Raw genomic sequence first — 22627 nt, 5'->3', positions numbered from 1 at the left:
AGGGTATTAATCGTAGGTGTTGTTTATTAATAACAAGTGAAATCACATGCAGAAGGGAGACTTAGAAAGTCTGAAGTAGATCTGATAAAGTATGTGTATTTGTATGCCTAAATCAGTGAAGACTGTGGAAGAAGCATGATTTTTGTTTGGGCTGAAGTAGCAGAGGATGAACAGAAGTCTAGAATACAGATTTAGAAGTTCTCAGAACAGGCAATCAAGACACAGGAGAAGATGAAAGCTGTTCTCAGTTGCTATTCTTCGGGGGTGGGGTGAGAGGTTGGTAAAAATCCCTAAACTCTGAAGAAGATAAAATTCTTCTGAGCCTTACTGTATCTTCCAGATTTTTTTCAAATTCCTCCAGAAATCGAGTCATAGCAGGATCACCTTCAAAATCATTAAAATGATTATTTACCCATAATAATACAATCCGTGTTACCTGCGGAAACATGGAAGAGGCAGCATACGATTATACGAGAGGCATTCTTTCTGCAAAAGTAGGTTCCAAAAGCATGTCTTAAACCCAGGGGGAATTGAGCTTTATGGCTAATCCCTTTGCCCACCTGCTCACCCACAAAAGGCTCATTCTAACAGAGAGGCATGTTTTAGTTTGAGCTTTTGCTTCCTTACGTACACAAGTAACAGAGAAAGCCAAGACTCTACCTTCACTGAAAAAACAAGCCTGTATACTAACATGTAAGAAGTACATGGGATGTATATTTTGGACGGTATCTTAACCCGCAGGCTGCCAAGAGCAGGCAAATGTCAAAAGTGTTTCTTTAGCTGAGAACATGTTTCACCAAAATTATAATAAAAATCTGAAACTTCCTTCGTAAATACTGTATATTTTCAAAGTTGTGAACTGATTTATTACTTTGTGCCACAGATTAACAGAAAAGTTAAAAACTAACAAATGGAGGTTGAATTAAATAATGTGTCTACAGGGAACTCTACTCAGTGCTTTGTGGTGACCTAAATGCAAAGGAAATCCAAAACAGAGGGGATATATGTATACGTATGCCTGATTCACTTTGCTGTACAGCAGAAATACAACATTGCAAAGCAACTACACTCCAATAAATATTAATAATAATAAAAAGCTTCTGAATATTAAGAAAAGACACAGGAGCCAAAACAAGATCAAAAGAAATAAGCCAGAGAATTTTCCAAAATCTAAAAAAAAAAAAAAAGGAAAAAAAGAAGTGCCTAACAATGTAAGTAATTTAAGTCATATACTTTTAAAATTGTGGTAAAATATACATAAAATCCATCATTTTAACCACTTTAAAGTGTACAATTCAGTGGCATTTAGCACATTCAAAATTGTGTACAACCGTCCCCACTATTAGTTCTAGAACATTTTCATCACCCCAAAAGAAAACCCCATTCCCAATAAGCAGTCACCTCCCATTCTACCCTTCTTCCAGCCCCTAACAGCCACTACTTACTTGCTTTTCTGTCTCTGTGATTTGTCTACCTGGATACCTCATACAATATGTGATCTTTTAAGACTGGCTTCTTTGTCTTACCATAATATTTTCAAGGTTTATGCATGTTGCAGCATGTATCAGTATTTCATTTTTTTGAATGGCTGAATAATATTTCATTATATGGTATACCATATTTTGTTTATCCATTCATCAGTTGATGGACATATGGGTTGTTTCCACTTTTCGGCCATCATCAATAGTGCTGCTATGAACACTGCTTACAAACTTTTGTTTGCACACCTATTAGCTCTTTTGGATATATGCTTCAGGAGTAGAACTACTGGGTTATACGATAATTCTATGTTTAATTTTTTTTTTTTTTTTTTTTGTGGCATGCGGGCCTCTCACTGTCGTGGCCTGTCCCTTTGTGGAGCACAGGCTCCGGAGGCGCAGGCTCAGTGGCCATGGCTCACGGGCCCAGCCGTTCCGCGGCATGTGGGATCTTCCCGGACTGGGGCACGAACCCGTGTCCCCTGCATTGGCAGGCGGACTCTCAACCACTGCGCCACCAGGGAAGCCCTATGTTTAATTTTTTGAAGAACCACTAAGCTGTTTTCCACAGCAGCTACACCATTTTACATTACTATAAGCAAGTATGGGAATTCCATTTTCTCCACATCAACACCCTTAAAATGCTTGTTACTTCCTTTCCTTTTTTTAAGTCATCTTAGTAGGTGTGAAGTGATCAAAACCATCATTGTGGTTTTGATTTGCAATTTCCCTAATGACATTGAACATCTTTTTCATGTGATTGCTGGTCATTTACATATCTTCTTGGGAGAAATGTCTATTCAAGTCCTTTGTCCATTTTAAATTGTATTGTCTTTTTGGTGTTGAGTTGTAAGAGTTCTTTATACATTCTGGATACTAGACTCTTATCAGACATATGATTTACAAATATATTCTCCTATTCCATGTGTTGTCCTGTTTTTCCTGATAGTACCTTTAATGTAGAAAAGGTTTTAATTTTGATGAAGTTCAATATATCTATTTTTTCCATTGTTCAAGGTTGTGCTTTGGGTATCATACCTAAGAAACCATTGCCTAATCCAAGGTCATGATTTTTTTTCACCCTTTCTTTTCTTTGAAGAGTATTATAGTTTTAGCTCTAATATTAGGTCTCTGATGCATTTTGAGTTAATACTGAATATGGTATAAACGTCAAACTTCATTTTTTACACATGAATATTTAGTTGTCCCTAAATCATATTTTTGTTCATTCTCTAGCATGCCTTTATTTCCTCAGCAACCTAAGTAACTATATATAATTTCAAAATCAGGGGGAAGGCAAGCCTGTAGTTTTGGACACTTGAGTTTCCTAGACGATAGAATTCCACAGTCCAACTACATCTAACTTATTTCCCTTGAAGTATAACTCAGAAAGATACACCAGGCAATTATTATTATTATGGGCCTACTTTTATTTTCCTTAAAATGACTAACTTCCTACCTGTTACTGAGGTGGTTTACTGGTAGTAATGTACCAGTAGCTGAGGTATCACTATTCTTTCCATGAGAAGTACAAACACCCCATAAAATAAGGTAAGATAATCTATTTATAACAGCAAACAATGTTTAATGCAAAAAAAAAACAACAAAACTCAAAGGTAGATTAAAATAAGTTACAGCAGTGATAAATTAAGGTCAAAAAGATAAACTGTTTTAAAATGATTATAAAGTCTTTAACTCAAAAATCAATGTATTTCTGGGCTTCCCTGGTGGCACAGTGGTTGAGAGTCCGCCTGCCAATGCAGGACACGGGTTCGTGCCCCGGTCCGGGAAGATCCCACATGCCGCGGAGCAGCTGGGCCCGTGAGCCATGGCCGCTGAGCCTGCGCGTCCGGAGCCTGTGCTCCACGACGGGAGAGGCCACAACAGTGAGAGGCCCGCGTACTGAAAAAAAAAAAAAAAAAAAAAAAAGAAAGAAAGAAAAAAAATCAATGTATTTCTAATTCTTTTTAGATTGTTTCTAAGCCCTCTTGAAAAAATTTACTTGGTGAATATTCTTTCTAAACTATTAAATGTCTTTTAAATGTTTTACTGATCTCCTCAGTAACCACCAAGTATTTTGACAAAGTGTAAAAATATTATCATCCATCTTCTGAATTTATAGCTACACCACAGCCTGCTTTCAGTTTTTGCCTTTTAAAAGGCAAAATATCCACTTTTAACATTTTATTCCGTCATAAAAGTAACCAAGCAGAGATATGTCTATACTGATTCACTAACTTTTTAGGCGAATTGAATCTTATCAAAATAAACATTTAATTTGTCAGTTGCAAAAGGTTTTGGGGGAATAAAATTTAAAAATTAAAATCACTTTCATGCCTTTTATAATTATAAAACCAACCTTATCCCTTAAGCTGTCAATTTTAAACCATTCCAATAGTTTGGTCCCAACATCCAAAGGACTTTCAAGAAATGTTCTATAAGTTAATAGGAAATCTTCTATATAAGTTGGGTCCACAATGGAATGCTCTTCTATTAAATGCATGATGAGACGCTCAGGTGTTGCCTAAAAAAGAAAAATATAGGAAGAATTAGAAAATAAACAAGTAGCTCAGGAACCAAAGAACTCCTATTGATTACTTCCTTTTGTAGCCACTCTATTACAAAGTCCTTGAAGTAAAGTTTCACCTTTAAAACCCTCAGCACTGGGAGTAGGTAGTCTCTCTAGGTTGTAGTCCACCATCACCCAGAGGTTGAGAGAGAGAAAAGGCAGAGGAATAAACATGCACAACAGCATTTACTCGGTCGTAGCTGTTTTTATTGGCATTTCATCATAGGAATGGGGGGATAATGTAATGACTGTTGTGAGTAAAGAGAAGGAAGAGGTAAGAGTTAAATTAAAGAAGTAAATAAATAAAGTTTTCTTCCAAATTTAATCATCCTTAAATTCTCTTCTGTCCCAGGCTATAGGAACAACATAGCAGCTCAAGATAGCTTGTTTTATTGTTGTTACTTCTGGGAATAGAGGTTTCGTCTTCTATGGTTTCTTCATTCTAGTTCACCAGAGGAACCAGAAGTTCTATAGATAGTTTTTACATTAACTCAGAGTTTAACTCCTTGTCTGTTTCCCAATTTATAAAAAGGAATGCAAACAACATTTATCTACTGCTCCTTCTTGAGCTTCTGAATCAATGTTAAACTTTATTACCTTAGCAGCATTTTCAAAAATGGGTACACAAAACAAATACAGAAATAAACCAGATGTTAAGCCAAATATAAAAACCAACTGTTGCCCATAACCTCAAATTTCAATTTGTTGTATTCATCCAAAGAATTTCACTGGCCAGAATTATTGCATGGCAAACATAGATTAATACTAACAGTGTTCTTATTTAAGAATTTATTAAAGAATAAAAAAGGGTACCCCACTGCTAATAAGGTATGTAAATCATTTCTCTAGAAGGAAGTCAGAGGAAAGGCTCTTTGAATTACCTATTTAAGGGACAAGACAACCACAGGTCATTCCTATTCTCCCACCCTCCAAAACACTCCAAGAATACCAAATTGGGTCTATCATTAAGGCAAATCACAATCTGAGTTCACTTAAATGCGGTTCTTAGATCATATATAGCTAAGTCAGGGGTGGAAATGATCAACATGTTAAAGAAAGGCCATTATTCTGATTAGCTAAATCACTGAGGCAGGATCTCTGTGGAGACTAGGCCATAGATTCAAAACTGTATTTAAAGACAAGTCCCTGGGACTTCCCTGGTGGTTCAGTAGTAAAGAATCCACCTTACAATGCAGGAGACTCGAGTTTGATCCCTGGTTAGGGAATTAAGACCCCACATACCTCCTGGCAACTAAGCCCGTGCACCACAACTACTGAGCTTGCACACCTCAGCTACCGAGCCCACGCGCCACAAACTACAGAGCCCATGTGTGCTGGAGCCTGTGCGCCACAACCAGAGAAGAGAAAACCCGCACACCACAACTAGAGAGAGGTCCATGCACCACAAGAAGATACCACGTGCCGCAATTAAGACCCGACGCAGCCAAAAATAAATAAAATAAATAAATAATAAATAAATCTAAAAAAAAAAAAAAAAAAGACAAGTCCCATTGTCATGCAGAGGCATGTTACCAAACTGCTCACTAGCATCTAATAAGGTGGATGCTGGGTGACAGGGTATGCAGAGTGGGCAGGTGAAGGAGATGGCTGGCATGGTAGACGTTGGTTATAATGAGCAAATAAGTAAATATACAGAGTATAACAAGAGCCACTGTTGGATAAAGTATTTACAAGTAGGGGAAGGAAAAGGCTACCAAAAACTTTGTGGTATAGTACTGGAACTGGGAGTACTGGTATGAACTCTTGACTGTTATCAATAGACAGAGAGATATAAGAAGATATAGGTGTGTATGAATTTATAGTAAATAAATACATATATTTCCGACCTCTGTCTGATGAAAAGTTCTAGAAGCAATGACACCACAGTAGCAGTGAACAGAGTGCCCAGATCTTGGTTTTTTAATGCTGTTCTCTACTAGAAGGATCCAGGGCTCTCTGGAAAAATGTCTGATTCCAAAGAAGGAGCAGTAAAAGATGAGCCTGGAACATCTCGTTTTGCCAGATAATAATGAAGCTCTCAAAAAATGATGGGGAGATGTCAAAAGGATACAGGAATCAGCCTTAAGAGAGCCCCACTGGCCAAATCTGGGACAATCTGACGATCAGAACAACACCGATGGTAAGGGAATACAATACATGACACCATAACAATATAATTAAAGAGGGGAGGGGCTTCCCTGGTGGCGCAGTGGTTGAGGGTCCGCCTGCCGATGCAGGGGACGCGGGTTCGTGCCCCGGTCGGGAGGATCCCACATGCCGTGGAGCGGCTGGGCCCGTGAGCCATGGCCGCTGAGCCTGCGCGTCCGGAGCCTGTGCTCCGCAATGGGAGAGGCCACAACAGTGAGAGGCCCGCGTACCACAAAAAAAAAAAAAAAAAAAAAAAAAAGAGGGGAGAATGCTCATTCTTACAGTAGAATGACAATAAATGTAGAAGAAATAATGGAAATAGAAAATCACCATTACAGGCAGGAGTAGTCAATCGAAGTAAAGACTGGTGGATAGAGGTTTGTAAGACATACTGACACTATCCCAGAACATCAATGCTCCAAATGCTCATCAATTACAAAGGGTAAAATGGTGGCTTTAAGTGAAGAAACTTGCCAGACAGACACCAAGAGGACCAGGTGATTAAGGTTAACTTCATTGGTGGTGAGATAGGTTGACACTGTATGCTCCCTGAAATGATGCACTGAGAACAGCACAACATTATTTCTGTGGAATTCCTGCCTGGAAAGCATGACTGTAGTCTGGGCATGAGGCAACACCGGATAGATCTCGTCTGAGGGTCATACTACAGACTATAAGGGCTGTATTCTTTAAAACTGCTGAGAACGTGAATAGGGAAAGACTGTTCCTGGCGTAGACTTAAGTGACATGACAACTAAATGCAACTGTGTGCCTGGATGAGATTCTGAACCAAAAAGGAAAAAAGAGCCATTGTTGGGATAGTTGGTGAAAACCTAAATAGCATCTGTGGACTGAATGGTTTTACTTTATCAATGTACATTTCCTAACTTGAAGGTTTCTATGGTGTTTATACAGGAGACTGTTCTTGCTTTTAGGAAATACACATGAAACATTTAGGAGTGAGGAGGCATCACATTTGCAGATTGCTCTCAAACGGTTGAAAAAGACTGATGATAATGGAGAAAATGCAGTGAAATGTTAACATATGGGGCATCTGAGTCAGGGTGTTCTCTGTACTGTTCTTGCAACTCTTCTGTAAGTTTGAAATTACAGGGCTTCCCTGGTGGTGCAGTGGTTAAGAATCCGCCTGCCAATGTAGGAGACACGGGTTTGAGCCCTGGTCCAGGAAGATCCCACATGCTGCAGAGCAACTAAGCCCATGTGCCACAACTACTGAGCCTGTGATCTAGAGCCTGCAAGCCACAACTACTGAGCCCGCGTGCCACAACTACTGAAGCCCGTGAGCCTAGAGCCCGTGCTCCACAACAAGAGAAGCCACCACAATGAGAAGCCACCACAACAAAGAGTAGCCCCTGCTCGCCTCGACTAGAGAAAAGCACGTGTGCAGCAACAAAGACCCAATGCAGCCAAAAATAAATAAATAAATTTGTAAAAAAAAGAAAAAAGAAATTATAAAAATATAAGGCTCACCATGAGCCTTCATAAAAAGATAGTCTATAGCAGTCCACATATATACTCATTTTTTTCTACACAGAAAGCTTACGCCTATCAACTTAGGAAAAGAAAAAGACAGTGTTGAGGAATAGCCTGACTCCTGAGGAATATCTTATCTGACACCAGTCCCTCTTATTGTTAAATAAAGCTTCTGCACTTATAATGAAAAATAACACATATACTTATTTTGCAACCAAGACTTGCTTGAAAAGAAAAAAAGGTCATGCATTTACTTCCTCTCTTGCAACTAGAATTGCTCTATTTTACATCTACATGTCATTAAAGAGACAGGGAGATGGGAGAGTGGAAAGCAAGGGGCCAAGGAATAGGGGAGAGAGGGAATTAGAGAAGGGAAAACAATATGGGTAGTAATACTCAGATTCTATAGCATGCTAAGGCTTTTGATTTGCCACATTTAGCCCTAATAAAGCCCTGCCATAGCATCTCCATTTTCAGATGTGAAAATTAAGGTTCAGAGAAGTTAATGTCTATTTCAATGCCACAGAGATCTAGTAAGCACTCATCTAGGATTCTTTATGCATTTACGGTTGGTCCTTTCAACTTCTGTTTTGTTTCTAAATATTGCTGTCTTTGATGAAATTAATTCCCATTATCAATGGATCATACAATAAATTTGAGAAGGAAAATTTTGACTGGTATATTCTAAATAATATCCTTCCATACTGATATTAAATGGCAATGTTACCCTTCCTCAATAAAATGTGTAAAAACCAACTTAGAAAAAGTCAAAAGAATTAACACATTAATTTACACTAGATCCCAAAGTTAATGAATTATCTTGCACTACTCAAAAAGTGGTTCAAAATCTTTTAAGATGAAAGCTTTATTCTATCAATAATAAGAAAAATAAGTAAAAAATACCCACCTTGATTACAATGTGTCCTTTCCTGGTTCCACTGCGATCTAGTTCACGGTGCTCATGTACCATAACAATTTCTCCCTCTTCCTCAACTTTATGGGTATTTTTTTCCACATGATTTAAAATTCTCCAATAATCCTGCTGGGCTATGCAGACAAACTGTCCGAGAACAACATGGGGACAATTAGTGAACCTATAATACATAAATATATCACTATGCACCAAGGCAGAGCACAAAGGTGAGAACTCAAGTGGCATAAGTTCTTTTTTATTTCACCCCTTCATTCCTTAACAAAAATCAAGATAAAATAAATAATTCATGCACAAAGAGACCAAAGAAATTAAATCCATTTGAATTCTGCTCTAAAAGGAGAAGTGAGCATCTACTTCTCTCAAAACTGACACTATGCAAAGAAAACATGAAGCAGGAGTAAGTTAGAAACAAACAACTCAGAAGTTCCTATTTCCTCCTCTATTAAAAAAAAAAAAAAAGAGACTGAGCTGGCTAATATCAGATAGAAATTTAACAAACCAACATTTATTAGATATATTCTCTTTAAAATATGTATAGTTTGTTCAATTCCACAAATATTTGAGTCCGATATAAAATCTAGTTTCCTTTATTAACTGTGAGCTTTTCAAACTCCCAATTCTCAAATCAAGCTATTTTATTTTGGGGAAGGAAAAAAAAGCTCAGCCATTTAAAATCAAGAAACAAGAGTACACGAGCAGAGATAAGCTTACCTGACAATCGTCTACTTTAGTCCGAACAACTCCATGCGTGTACTGCTTATCCAGAGTGGGTGTAATTCCAAAACTATTTCCCATAAAGAGATTTTCAACTTTTCCATCTGGATGACTAATTTCTACAGTGCCGTTTAAAATAACATACCATGAGTCAAGCTATAGAGAAAAATATAGGCTTTAAGAACCTTTGGGAAAAGAGGGTTACATGTTAACTTTGAAAAATAATCAATCAATATATAGAACTCGTATAATTTAAAAAAGAAAAAAGATCTGATTATATTACTAAATACTCTGTCAGTAACACCCTATTCCTGTTAAGCCAACCACTAAAGTTTATTTTACTCTTTCTTCTTTTAGTCACCAAATGAAATCAGGGACTCTAAGTAACTGTTATGGTTAAGACCACCAGCTCTGGGCTTCCCTGGTGGTGCAGTGGCTAAGAATCCGCCTGCTAATGCAGGGGACTATGGGTTCAAGCCCTGGTCCGGGAAGATCCCACATGCTGTGGAGCAACTAAGCTCGTGTGCCACAACTACTGAGCCTGTGCTCTAGAGCCCGTGAGCCACAACTCCTGAAGCCCCCGCGCCTAGAGCCTGTGCTCCACAACAAGAGAAGCCACCGCAGTGAGACGCCTGTGCACTGCAACGAAGAGCAGCCCTGCTCACTGCAACTAGAGAAAGCCCACGTGCAGCAACGAAGACCCAAGGCAGCCAAAAATAAAATAAAATAAAATAATAAAAGGCTACAAATGGCACAGTCCCATTAATACAAAAAAAAAAGACCACCAGCTCTTGGAATTTGAATCCAGAATCTGCCACTGACTAGCTGAGTGACTCTGGGCAAGTTATTTAACCTCCTAGGCTTCAGTTTCTTTACTGCTAAAATGGGCATAACAACATTACCTATCACAGGACTTCTGTGTCCATTAAAAATAAGTTTAATACAAACCAAGTGATTAGAATAGTGTCTGGCACATAGCAAACATTCAAAAGAAAGAAAGAAAAAAAAAGGGAGCTAGTGATTAATTCAGAAAAACTAATAAAAGCCTGAATTTTAAGGCATATCTTAAAAAATATTGAAAATTTCTCCTAATGTTAAGAAAATACTGCTCTCAATTTATACCAAAGCATTTAATGCTCTAAGGAGACATATTCTAAGGCCTATTGTATATCAGTGAAAGACTACTTGTTCTCATGTGGTATCCCTTTTATTAGCCTAAACTTTCAATTTTAATGTGAATCAGTTTTAATGTGATTTAAGGGAAATCTGGATTATCAGTTCTGAAGGAGAATTACTGGCAACAAGAAATATTTTTTCAAAACTGTGTTTTTTCTTTTTTAGTTATTTCAAATATAAAATACACTCATTGTGGAATCTGTGGATTACACAAATTACTTGAGGACAGGGGTTGTGTTGGGGTCTTCCACCACTATCCTCACTGTGTACCTAGCACAAAGTAGGCACACAACGAATTTTTGCTGACAGAACTGTGGAATATTACAAGAAGACAAAATTTGTGGAAAAGTAAAGTTATTCAAAATCCCACTATTTATACAGTTGTCATCAAAAGTTTAGTATTTTTCTCCCATGTTTATATTATTTCATACTGTTGAACTATTTAGACTATCCTGTCCTTTTAAAAAAATTTAATACTATATTTATTTGTTCATCAAACTTTTTTTTAGTATATCCTATGTGCCAAATGATTTCTAGGATACAGGGAGAAAGCATGTAGACAAAGCTAGAGCTAAGGCCCCTGCCCTCAAAGATATCTATCGTATTTTAAAATAACTTGAAAACCTATATAATATTATAACCTGTGGCTACATAATAATTTAGTTAACCACTGTTTTTTCGGGGGGATATATTTTGGTCATTTCCAATTTTTACTATTATACATATCCTGCAATGAATATCTTTTGGCAATAACTCTTTGAGTTTTATATTGTGTCTGGAGGAAAGACATTCAAAAGGGGAATAATGGGTTAGAGGCTGTTAATACTTTGAAGCCCATGTTAAAAATTTCTAAATGATTTTCCAGAAATACTGTTTATATTCCTACTAGCAGTATATGACAGTGTGCACTGACTGACATCTCACCATTAATTTTTATCAGTTTGATAAGAAAACCAGTGAAGTGCTTCCTAACAGCAGTAACACTTTTCAATTCCTCTGAATCCTCCCTCCGCCCATCCGCAAGTTGCCATCCAAGCATTTTTGAAAATAGAATTGCCACATAAATGTCTCAACTGACAGCAGTCTACTAGGAGGCACAGGTACCAATATATTTCCTTCATTTAAAAAAAACCGTGTAATATAAAAAAGGGATAAGGAGATTATATACTTGAAAAACATTTTAATAATAATGTTATAAATATACTAATATAACAATAATTATTGAAATGTATACACTGATGTGTATAAAATGGATGACTAATAAGAAAAAAATAAATTAATAAACTAAACAAAGAACAATAATTAAGAAAATTTTTAAAAGTCTTATAATTTAATTTGAGAAGTAAAAACAAATTTGGTCCAATGAATATTAATTACTGAACATCTATTCTGTGCAAGGTCCACTGCCAGGAAATCAAAATTAAGACAAAATAAAGCAAAAACAAAACTTATATTTTCAGAAATTATAACTACCCCAAACTCAGCAGTCATTTAAAAAATTATACAAATTTTAAAAGTCAAGATCTGCACAAGTTTATGAAAATTAAATTATTCTAAAAATTAGCTGCTATAACCAAGTAATGTGTAACATCTATTTGCTAACCTACCTCTTGCCCATCTTCAAGAATAATAGCTCCAGCTTGCTCCACCACTTCAAAAATCATCACCGAGCAGAGTTCTCTCCTTACAGACATGGTCATGTTTGCAAAAGCAGGAAGCTGGTGCATAAACTCCAGTAATTGTTCTGTTAAAAAACAGAAATTCTAGTTTAGTGACCATCAAGGACTACAGTTTAAAGATACAATAAAATCTAGAATCCAATACCCAATTTTCTAATCAACTTAGGAATTCATGCTGCTAAACTAGAGAAACCAAGACACAAGATGACTGTTGCTTTAAAAAAATTCAGTTATTTGGTTAACAGATATATTCAGACTCACATGAAAATACAGGCATAATGGAAGACACCAGAATTCACAACCTCCAGAGAGAACCAGGAAACTACACAGATTCAGATGAGGCTGGAGAGTTTAGCTAATTTTCCTAGCACAAGATGCTATTCCATGGTGGTTACGTTTAGTGATGTCCTTTGATCTAATAGATTAGTGAAAAAGGCTTTTGTCTGTTTCTTTCTGGGCTAGAGTTTTTAAACAGTTATTAATAAATGTCAGTAAGTAATTAAATTAGGGACAACAAATGTGAATACTAGTTTAAGATTTGTCAAAGCAACTACAAGGTAACTCTCTTTAATTTAACCAACAAATGTTTGAATACCTGCCTCAGGCCATTCCCTGGTATAGATACATGAGCAATAAAGATAAAGGAAAAAAAATTTGAACCAAAAAATATACACATACATTATTTTTTCAAGCTAGAGGCAAAACTATGATTTTTGATAACATTTGAAATTTTTTTGAATTCATAGACATTGAACACTGACGCACTGTGTTTTACATGTCTTATGGACATGGAGGGGGAAATCACTTTACTGCAATCAAAGCTATTGTTTTATAAATTGGGGCAGCCAGAATGTGAGGACTATCTGGCTGCAACATCCATCACCCTAATGATGGCCAGGGTTGATTCAGCTGATCTGGCTGTCTAGGCAGGTGTCCCCTTCCTCCCTTCACCACTCCACACATGCATCCGTCTTGAAGCTGTACACTTAGTCAAAGAGGACAGCCTGTCCTGATAGAGGAGAACCTTCCCTGAGAAAGGAGTACTGTCCTTTGCTTACGGATATATGAGCAGCTGTGTTCCACTGCTAGAACCTCCAAAACAAGCTCTAATATTGGGGCAGCTAGCCTCAAAGACGGCCCAAAACAATTCTTGCCTCTTGATATTCATGTCCTCGTGCAGTCCCCTCCCATACTGCATGAGGGTTGCTCTATATGACAAACAGAATTGGGAAGAAGCAATGATGTATCATTCCTGAGGCCAGATCATAAAATATACTATGGCACCTGCCTTATTCTCCCCTGAATTACTGGCTTTGGGGGAAACCAACCGCCATGTGGTGAGGACATTTAAACAACCTCTGGAGAAGCCCGTGTGGAGAGGAACTGAGGTTCTATGCCAAAAGCCATGTGAGCAGCCACCTTGGAAGCAGATCCTCCAGCTTAGCCCAGTGACTGTAACCCCTGCCACATTCTGACTACAACCTCACGAGAGACAATGAGCCAGAACGACTCAGGTTGGCTGCTCCTGAATTCTTGACCCACAAAACCTTCTTGGGGGTAATTTGTTATGCATCAATAGGTATCTATATATAAATTGAACTATAAAATTCCTAATGTGAACAGATGTATTTCTTACCAATGTCATCATCAGTTTTGTCTGCAGGTTCTTTTTCAAGACATTCTCGAACAAGATCTCGCCCCTGCAGTGGATCTGTTCGATCAATCTCTTCATCTTCCTCTTCTTCATCTTCAGAATCAACAGGTCCTTCTGGAAGACGTGTTAAATCTACATCTCCTACCTCACTTTCCGTAGCCTACAGAAAGAAATCTTGATCACTTACCATTTCATGTTATAAAAATTATATGTCACAATCTGAATGAAGCAAAACTACCCCTCTCACCAAATATTATGAAGAATTAGGCAACCCTGTATGCTGTATCAAAAACAAAATGCTACTTATTTATAAAACGTTTCTCTCTGCCTAAAATACAAGTCATCATTTCAGTGTGACATCTAAATTGACAAATCTGAGCCAGTATGTATAAAATGGTCAAGAGACTCAAACATCACTAAATGTATTAATACCTGCTTTCCAACAAACACTTGTATTCCTTAAAAGTACATTTCCTAAAATATTAAGTGCAAGAAAGAGAAAGACAGTTTACCAACAATCATTTTAGGAGTACCTTGTTAGTATATGCTGGGTGTTATAAATAAGGTATTATTCTTTCAGCACTACGTCTAGAGTCTAGTAGGGTAGGCTCATGTAAATTAAGAACAGAAGTATAAAACAGGTAAAGAGTAGTACTGAAAAGTGCTAAAATTCAACAACTGTGAAGGACTGAACAAATACTTATCTCTTTCCAATACCTTATTGTTGAATCTAACAGTAAGCAAAGAAGAGCCAAGGTTACTCTACCAGGGGTCCCCAACCCCCCGGCGGCAGACGGGTTCTGGTCTGTGGCCTGTTAGGAACCAGGCTGCACAGCAGGAGGTGAGCTGCCGCCCCCGCCATCGCTCCCCATCGCTCGCATTACCACCTGATCCATCCCCAACCCCCCCACCCCCGTCTGTGGAAAAACTGTCTGCCAAGGAACCAGTCCCTGGTGCCAAAAAGGTTGGGGACCACTGCTCTAAGCAATCCTAAAAAAATAAACTTATACTTACAACCTGAACTTTGCAAACATACTAGTCTCAGATACTTGTAAAAGAACTGGCAGATTTAAAAAAAACTGTGAATTTAAATGTTACTCATAGAAAACAATAAAATAAATAAAATTATTTATTTACTTTTTGTACTTTGTATTTTTTACTTTTTGTACTTCAGGACAAAATAAAATTGTCCTGAAGTGGATTATTAGGCAATATTTCTAAATATTATACTCAGTTGATTCATATTATAATAAATGAAAAAGCATGAATACTGAAGCAGATATGGAAAAAAATGAGTAGAACATACAGAAATTTCATAATAAATAAGCACTCATACATGAGGATTACTGAAAACTATGGAATCTTCATTCAAATATTTAAGTCTCATCTCCTGTGTTGAACATTTACTATTTTGTCTGCCCAGAAGAGGTTCTTCCTTCTTTTAGGGAGTTGACGTTCCTCTCCAACTTAACCCAGAGATTTCAAAGGGAAACAGTGCCCTGTTCCTGGCTAGGGAAGCTAAGGGAGAAAGTCCTTTCCTCTGGATTTTTATAACTGGAGCTGGAGGGCAGAGCATCCTTTCTCCTCTGGTTGATGAATTGGAAGAATGTGACGCAGAACAGCCTACAGCCACATGGGAATGCCTTTCTGTGGTGGGAGAAAATGGAATCAACTGACAGAGTAAAGGGCAGGGGAATGCGGAGGAAGGACATTGAACAATAGAGCAGACACAGAAAGAGATCGAGACAGACAGACACAGAGCAACAAAGCAAAAAATCAAAAATATATCAACAGAGATGGAAAGAGCACAGCATGTGCAACAAAGATGACCTGTGACAGAAAGTGTCACAGAGAGAGAGGGAGGAAGAGCAATCAAGCAACAAGGAGTCAAAGAACTAGAGAGACAGGCAAACAGGGGCAGACACACTTGCAAGCATCCAGGTTCCTTGAGGCCAGAGCTGCCTCTGCTTTCTCTGGGGGTCAATAACTTATCTGTTCTGGCTTTAGTTAATTCAAGTTAAGGCTCTGATACCTGCAACTGAAAGAGTTCTGATTTGTTTTGTAAGACCAGGTTCTATACTTCCTTTGGACTTCTGCACCGCTTTAAGTAAGAGCTTTAATCAATAGTTAACAAACTAGATTAAACACCCAACTTGAAATCTTTAAGATTAGATAAGCTGGTTCTTAAGGATCTTATAGGGGCAATCCTATCTTATGACTAGAATGCTCTCCTGACTTATTTTGGTTATGAAACTTTAGGGTTTAAGCAGAGTGCATTTCTGAATAATATACCTTTGGAACTAAAAACTTGCTAACAAGTTACAATCTCTTTTCAAAGATAAGTAGTTTTAATTTAAATGTGTAGATACTAAAATGACTTTTCCAAAACCCAATTTATCTACAAACACTGATTTTAATCTAAGAAATGAGTGTTAAAAACATTGGATCAATATTTTTTACACAATTTTTTTTTTTTTTTTTTTTTTGCGGTATGCGGGCCTCCCACTGTTGTGGCCTCTCCCGCTGCGGGGCACAGGCTCCGGACACGCAGGCCCAGAGGCCATGGCTCACGGGCCCAGCCACTCCACGGCATGTGGGATCCTCCAGGACCGGGGCACGAACCTGCGTCCCCTGCATCGGCAAGCGCGCCGCACTCTCAACCACTGCGCCACCAGGGAAGCCCTACACAAGTTAATTTTTCAGAATATAGATGCTCACCTCTGGAGTAACAGCCTTTTTCTCTTTTATCAAATTTTAAGGACAATCTACCTTAAATCTGAGTTTTTAAACTACCCTGTCCTCATCTCAATCTCAGGTTTTCATCCCCTGACCAAGACTATTTCAACCTAGTCTCATTCTGACCTTTTAGATTATGTCTGATAAAAAGATGGATAACTCACAACATAAAAAAAAGGCAAGGCTTCCCTGGTGGCACAGTGGTTGAGAGTCCGCCTGCCGATGCAGGGGACACGGATTCATGCCCCGGTCCGGGAAGATCCACATGCCGCAGAGCGGCTGGGCCCGTGAGCCATGGCCGCTGAGCCTGCGCGTCCGGAGCCTGTGCTCCACAACTGAAGAGGCCACAACAGTGAGAGGCCCGCGTACCGCAAAAAAAAAAAAAAAAAAAAAAGGCAAGATGCAAAGAGGGGTGGGGGTGGGATGAATTGGGAGAATGGGATTGACATATATACACTATTGATACTATGTATAAAATAGATAACCATGAGAACCTACTTTATATAGCACAGGGAACTCTAATCAGTGCTCTGTGGTGACCTAAATGGGAAGGAAATCCAAAAAAGAGGGGATATATGTATATGTATAGCTGATTCACTTTGCTGTACAGTAGAAACTAACACAACATTGTAAAGCAACTATACTGCAATAAAAATTTTTTTTAAAAAGGCAAGATGCAATTAAGTTATGTGGATAATAGGGAAGGCTTACTGTCATCTGCATGAAAAGTGAAGATATTTTAAGAAAATAACTCTTTAGGTAGAATGAAAATCATGGGTAGTGACTGGGAGATGACTACTAAAAGAACCCTTTTAGGAACTTTCTAAGGCCATCTGCAAAGGAAAGAATATAATCTCTTCTTACCATTGTCCTCTTTTACCTGTACTTTTTTCAAAGTAGGATAAAAGAAAAAGGATGAATAAAATTAGTTTTAAGAGAACATACTCAACTGCTAAAATGTTAAGAGCCTACAAAAGGGATAAGGTGGTAAAATAATAATGAAGAATAAAAATATGGGGACTTCCCTGGTGGCGCAGTGGCTAAGAATCCACCTGCCAATGCAGGGGACACGGGTTCGAGCTCAGGCTCAGGAAGATCCCACATGCTGCGGAACAACTAAGCCTGTGCGCCACAACTACTGAGCCTGTGCTCTAGAGCCTGCAAGCCATAACTACTGAGACTGCGTGCCACAACTACTGAAGCCTGTGCACCTAGAGCCCGTGCTCTGCAACAGAGATGCCACCACAATGAGAAGCCTGCACACTGCAATGAAGAGTAGTCCCCGCTCACTGAAACTAGAGAAAGCCCACGCACAGCAATGAAGACCCAATGCAGCCTAAAATAAATAAATAAATAAATTTAAAATATGTACAGCTTAAAAAAATAAATAAAAATATGAAAGAGTGGCCAGAAACATGCTAAAAAATTACAAAGGAGTTTAAAAAACGTAAATAAAATGTGCTACATAGAGTCCAAGATCTAAAACCTTGACCAGGGCTTCCCTGGTGGCGCAGTGGTTAAGAATCTGCCTGCCAATGCAGGGTACACGGGTTCCAGCCCTGGTCCAGGAAGGTCCCACATGCTGCGGAGCAACTAAGCCCATGCACCACAACTACTGAGCCTGTGCTCTAGAGCCTGAGAGCCACAACTATTGAGCCCATGTGCCACACCTACTGAAGCCCACGCGCCTAGAGTCCGTGCTCCACAACAAGAGAAGCCACCACAGTGGGGAGCCCTGCACTGCAACGAAAAGTAGCCCCCATTTGCTGCAATGAGAGAAAGCTTGCAAGCAGCGACGAAGACCCAATGCAGCCATAAATAAATAAATAAATAAATAAATAAATAAATAAATAAAATTTAAAAATATATATATAAATCCTTGACTAAACAAAGGCAAGCCAGGTCTTTAAGGTAAAGGTAGATATGAGGACCACCAGGACTCGTAGTCACTATATGATGCTGCTGAGGATGCAGTTCTTAGGAAAAACGTTTATTTAATAACCAGATAAGATTTTTTTTTTTTTTTTTTTTGCAGTATGCGGGCCTCCCACTGCTGGGGCCCCTCCCGTTGCGGAGCACAGGCTCCAGACGCGCAGGCTCAGCGGCCATGGCTCACGGGCCCAGCCGCTCCGTGGCATATGGGATCTTCCCAGACCGGGGCACAAACCCGTGTCCCCTGCAACGGCAGGTGGACTCTCAACCACTGCGCCACCAGGGAAGCCCGATAAGATTTTTTTTAAATGTAGTATCCACAATATCCAGCATACAATATAAAATTACTAGACAGATGAAGAAGCATGGAAATGTGACCAATAATCAGGAGAAAAATCAATCAATATAAAGAGATGCAGGAATGATCAAATTAGGAGACATGAATTTTTGACATTTATTATAAGCAAATTCAAGGATTCAAAAGAAAGTACAAACATAATTAAGGGTAAAATGGGAAATACCAATAAAGAAATGTAAACTGCAAGAAGAGTAAACTTGAAGAAGGGCAATAAAAACTACCCAAACTGAAGGAAAGAGAGGAAAAAAGCCAACAAGAAAATTTAACAGAGCCTCAGAGACTCACATAATATCAAAGTTATTAGAAAAAAGTAGGTCAAAAGATATGCCACATTCATTAAGGTAGGGTTTGAAAAAGATCGGAGCCCTGGCCTTTCAACTATTTTAACCCAGCAGTTGGAATACAGCAGACCCTCAGAAAGATTATGATAAATGCATTAAGCCCAGAAAAAAAAAAAAAAAAAAAAGTATGTTGGTGAAAGGGCTAACAAGACAAGTATTAAACTTCTTGCATTTTTCTTTTTCCCACAGTATGAATGTGTCTCTGTGTATATGTGTAAATATAATTTGGTGAGGCAGACAGTCTGAGGTGATTTTCTGTTGACTTGGCCTTCTCCAAATAAACCACCAGCGGATTTCCTTTTCCTGTTTTCATCTATGTAAACATGAAGGTATGATGAGGGGAACTAGAGGTTAGAATGAGAAGTTATACAAGCGTATAGAAGCCACATCCTCAAATTTAGAGCAAATATTAAGCCAGAATCTTAGACTTTCAGTGCTTATCTTTCCTGAATTCCCATTTTTAATATTTCATTCAACCTTTTTCATGGATCACTTAGTCCTTATGTTTCCTCTCTGTTTTTCTAGTCAGGGCAAGAACCCTGTGAAATTAATCCTTCACAATAATGCTGTCCAGGCTGGCCATTCCATTATCTCTACAACAGGACAGGTGGTCAAAGTAATGCCTCCCTTGCTCTGGATCGTCAATTAGTTAGTAGTGATCCTCTGCATTTTCCCTGGAAATATTGATTTCTACTTTCAAATGTAATTCAACTAAAAAGAATTCTAGATTGCTTCCTAAGTGCCAACACTGGGCTTAACTCAGCATGAGATAACAAAAGGAAGAAACAAACTCTGCACACTACAAATTTACCATGATGACGAAAAAGCTCAAGTTTAAAAGTAACCACACTAAAAAGCAGAGTGAAAAAAAGTGATAAGAGCCACAGAAAAACTGCTGTAGGTTCCAACATGTGAGAGGCAATACGAAAATGTCATCCAGGTGGAGCTGCAGGAAGAAGAGCATTACCAAAACAGGGCTAGAAAAAGACAAACACGTTCAGGGAATAGCATACGTATTTGTCATGGACCAGAATCTAGAATGTGTTAAGTGGGAAACAGTGGAATATAAAACCAGATTTGCAGATTATGGTTAGAAATGAAAGGCTTGGAATTTGAATATAAATTTGAAATGAAGAGTGTAAATTAGATAATGGTGAAGTACTGAAGATTTTTAAAGAGAAGGAAAGTCATTCTTGTAATGAAAGCAGAAGTTTAAAAAATGGAAATAGGCAAAGATAACTGAGACTTTGACTAGGAGACATGATATTCTTAACAGAAATATTAAAGACAAGTGGAAGAAAACATGTAGCAGGGCAAAAAGCTAGTTGAAGTATCAAAAGAACATCCAGGTGGAAACATGGCACCAGAGTTTTGGAGACACTGGCAGTAGAGCACTGAGTTAAGGAATCATGCTGCCATGAGGTGGGATTTTTAGGATCACATTTACTTCCTATATAAAAACCAAAAAAGACAGGTGGGGGATGAATGGGTGCCTGAGGTTATTTAAAAATAAGTTAATGACAAGACAACTGCTTTAGGTTCAATAATTAACATTTTACATTTTACAATCCTCCAGCTCTTGGAAAAGGAATCCAGAAAGCAACCTTCCTTATTTCTCTTGAGTATTCTTTGAAGATACATAAAATATTCTATCCAAGAACATTCTAACATCTTAATGCATACTCTTAGCTAAATTTTAAGCTAATCTGATTAGAAACATATTCATACTGAAACAATTACTTGCATTTTTTCTAAACTGTGATAAATGCTTTATTTTGAACTTTCTTTGAGATCCAAGAGCTTTTACTTTTAAACCAGAACACAGAAAAGCTCTCAAGAAGGAAATACATAGGAGCATAGTCTTACATTTGGCCATATAAAATGGTACTGTAAACTATATTCCTGTTACAAACTGCTGTTAGGATGTCTCTCTTCTCTTTCCCCTCCAATCCTCCAAATTAAAAATACAGTTCACCCTTGAAAACCATTGGTGTTAGTGACACCAACCCCCTTCCCCCCCCCACAGTTGAAAATCCACATATAACTTTACAGTCAGCCCTCTGTAAGTGCGGTTCTGTACGTGTAGTACTGTAGTATGTATTTATTGGGGAAAAAATCCACATGTAAGTGGACCCGTGCAGTTCAAACCTATTTTGTTCAAGAGTTAAATGTACTCGCATATTTTGTAAGGCTCTGCTTATACTGTTTTAGGCCATGACTGGGTTAGGTATTCACTTTTAAAACCTCTCAAATGTTGAAATTTGGATAACCAGGAAAACTACTTCAAATGTTGCTGGTCAAGGTATATACACTGGCAACATACATCTGTAACTAAAAGGTGCCTTGAAGGATGTTTGGTCCTGTCCAAAATGTCCATGAGCATATTTGGTCCATGCCAAATGGTCTGGGACAAGATCAAACACCAAGGACCTTTTGGTGTGGACCAAATGTCTGTTAACCAAAGAGTATATTCACAGCTTTCACAAGTACTAAAAGGAGGCCTGAGGTTAAGGGAGAGACTGAAAGTCCAGTATTGATATTTAACTCTAAGCTCTCTTCTTCTCTTTTAGTCCTGAGGACCCAATTGGATACACACACACAATTTAGTTGGTATTATTTACCTTATCCATAGCTTTTGTTTTTTTAATTTGTTAAATTGTAGGTCTAGAAATTCTACATTATAGGAGATATAGTTTATCAGTCTATTATTATTCTGTTCATATTCCTTTTACCCTCTAGTAATAATTCCTTTAATCCTTTCCCACAATTTTATTCAACTTTTATTTTTAACTATACACTCTATGTCCTCTTTAAAATTTTTTAAATGTAGAAATAATAATGTCCATTGAGAAAAACATAAGACAAGCTGAAGGAACATAATAAAAACTACCCACAATCCTACCATCAACAGAAAAACTGTTACTATTTGGTAACACATGTCTTGAATTCATATATACATTCCATGTATACAGTATAAGACATATACGTATGTATTTATTTACTTTAAGATTCTGATTTCTTTTCCTTCTGTTTTTATCTTTGTATATTTGTTTTGTTTTAACCTTTATTCTGTTTATATCCTTTGGCTAGTGTCCTAGGCTTAACCGAAGTCTGAGTTTGGGGACTTTTACCTTCTTTGGCTGCGCTTTAAAGAGTTTATCTTACGTTTTTGCATATTTGACTTTAGTATTATAATAGTTTTCTCCTTTAAATTTCTGAATTTCTGTTTTGGTTCTTGAATTTCATTGTTTTTGCTCATCTGTTTACTCTCCCTAAATTCATTAAAACTTATTTTATCTTGTTGGTTAGTTGACACATTTCACAGCATCATCTTTTAACTATATGTTTTCATTTATGTGACCTTCTGGAAAACGTAAAACCAAAAGGGCAGAAAACAGATTGGTGGCTGCCAGC

At 37.9% G+C, this 22627-nt stretch overlaps 1 protein-coding gene across 7 annotated transcripts in view; it reads right to left on the bottom strand.

The window, feature by feature from the left end:
* RAPGEF6 (Rap guanine nucleotide exchange factor 6) overlaps positions 1-22627 on the bottom strand; it is a gene marked incomplete at its 3' end in the record, with an annotated part of 221145 nt that overhangs the window by 74219 nt on the left and 124299 nt on the right. For all 7 annotated transcript variants that reach the window (XM_082623744.1, XM_082623747.1, XM_082623745.1 and 4 more), the window contains 6 exons: positions 13829-14006; positions 12121-12257; positions 9335-9493; positions 8597-8749; positions 3838-4002; positions 329-436 (listed from right to left, as the gene is read on the bottom strand). In XM_082623744.1, coding sequence (XP_082479870.1) covers positions 329-436; positions 3838-4002; positions 8597-8749; positions 9335-9493; positions 12121-12257; positions 13829-14006 — 900 coding nt within the window. The remainder of the gene's footprint in view (positions 1-328; positions 437-3837; positions 4003-8596; positions 8750-9334; positions 9494-12120; positions 12258-13828; positions 14007-22627) is intronic.

Source organism: Mesoplodon mirus, assembly GCF_964341445.2.
Source record: "Mesoplodon mirus genome assembly, chromosome: 5".
Lineage (NCBI taxonomy): Eukaryota > Metazoa > Chordata > Mammalia > Artiodactyla > Ziphiidae > Mesoplodon > Mesoplodon mirus.
Note: the sequence above shows the minus strand (reverse complement) of the source record. Positions and strands in the feature narration are given on the sequence as shown.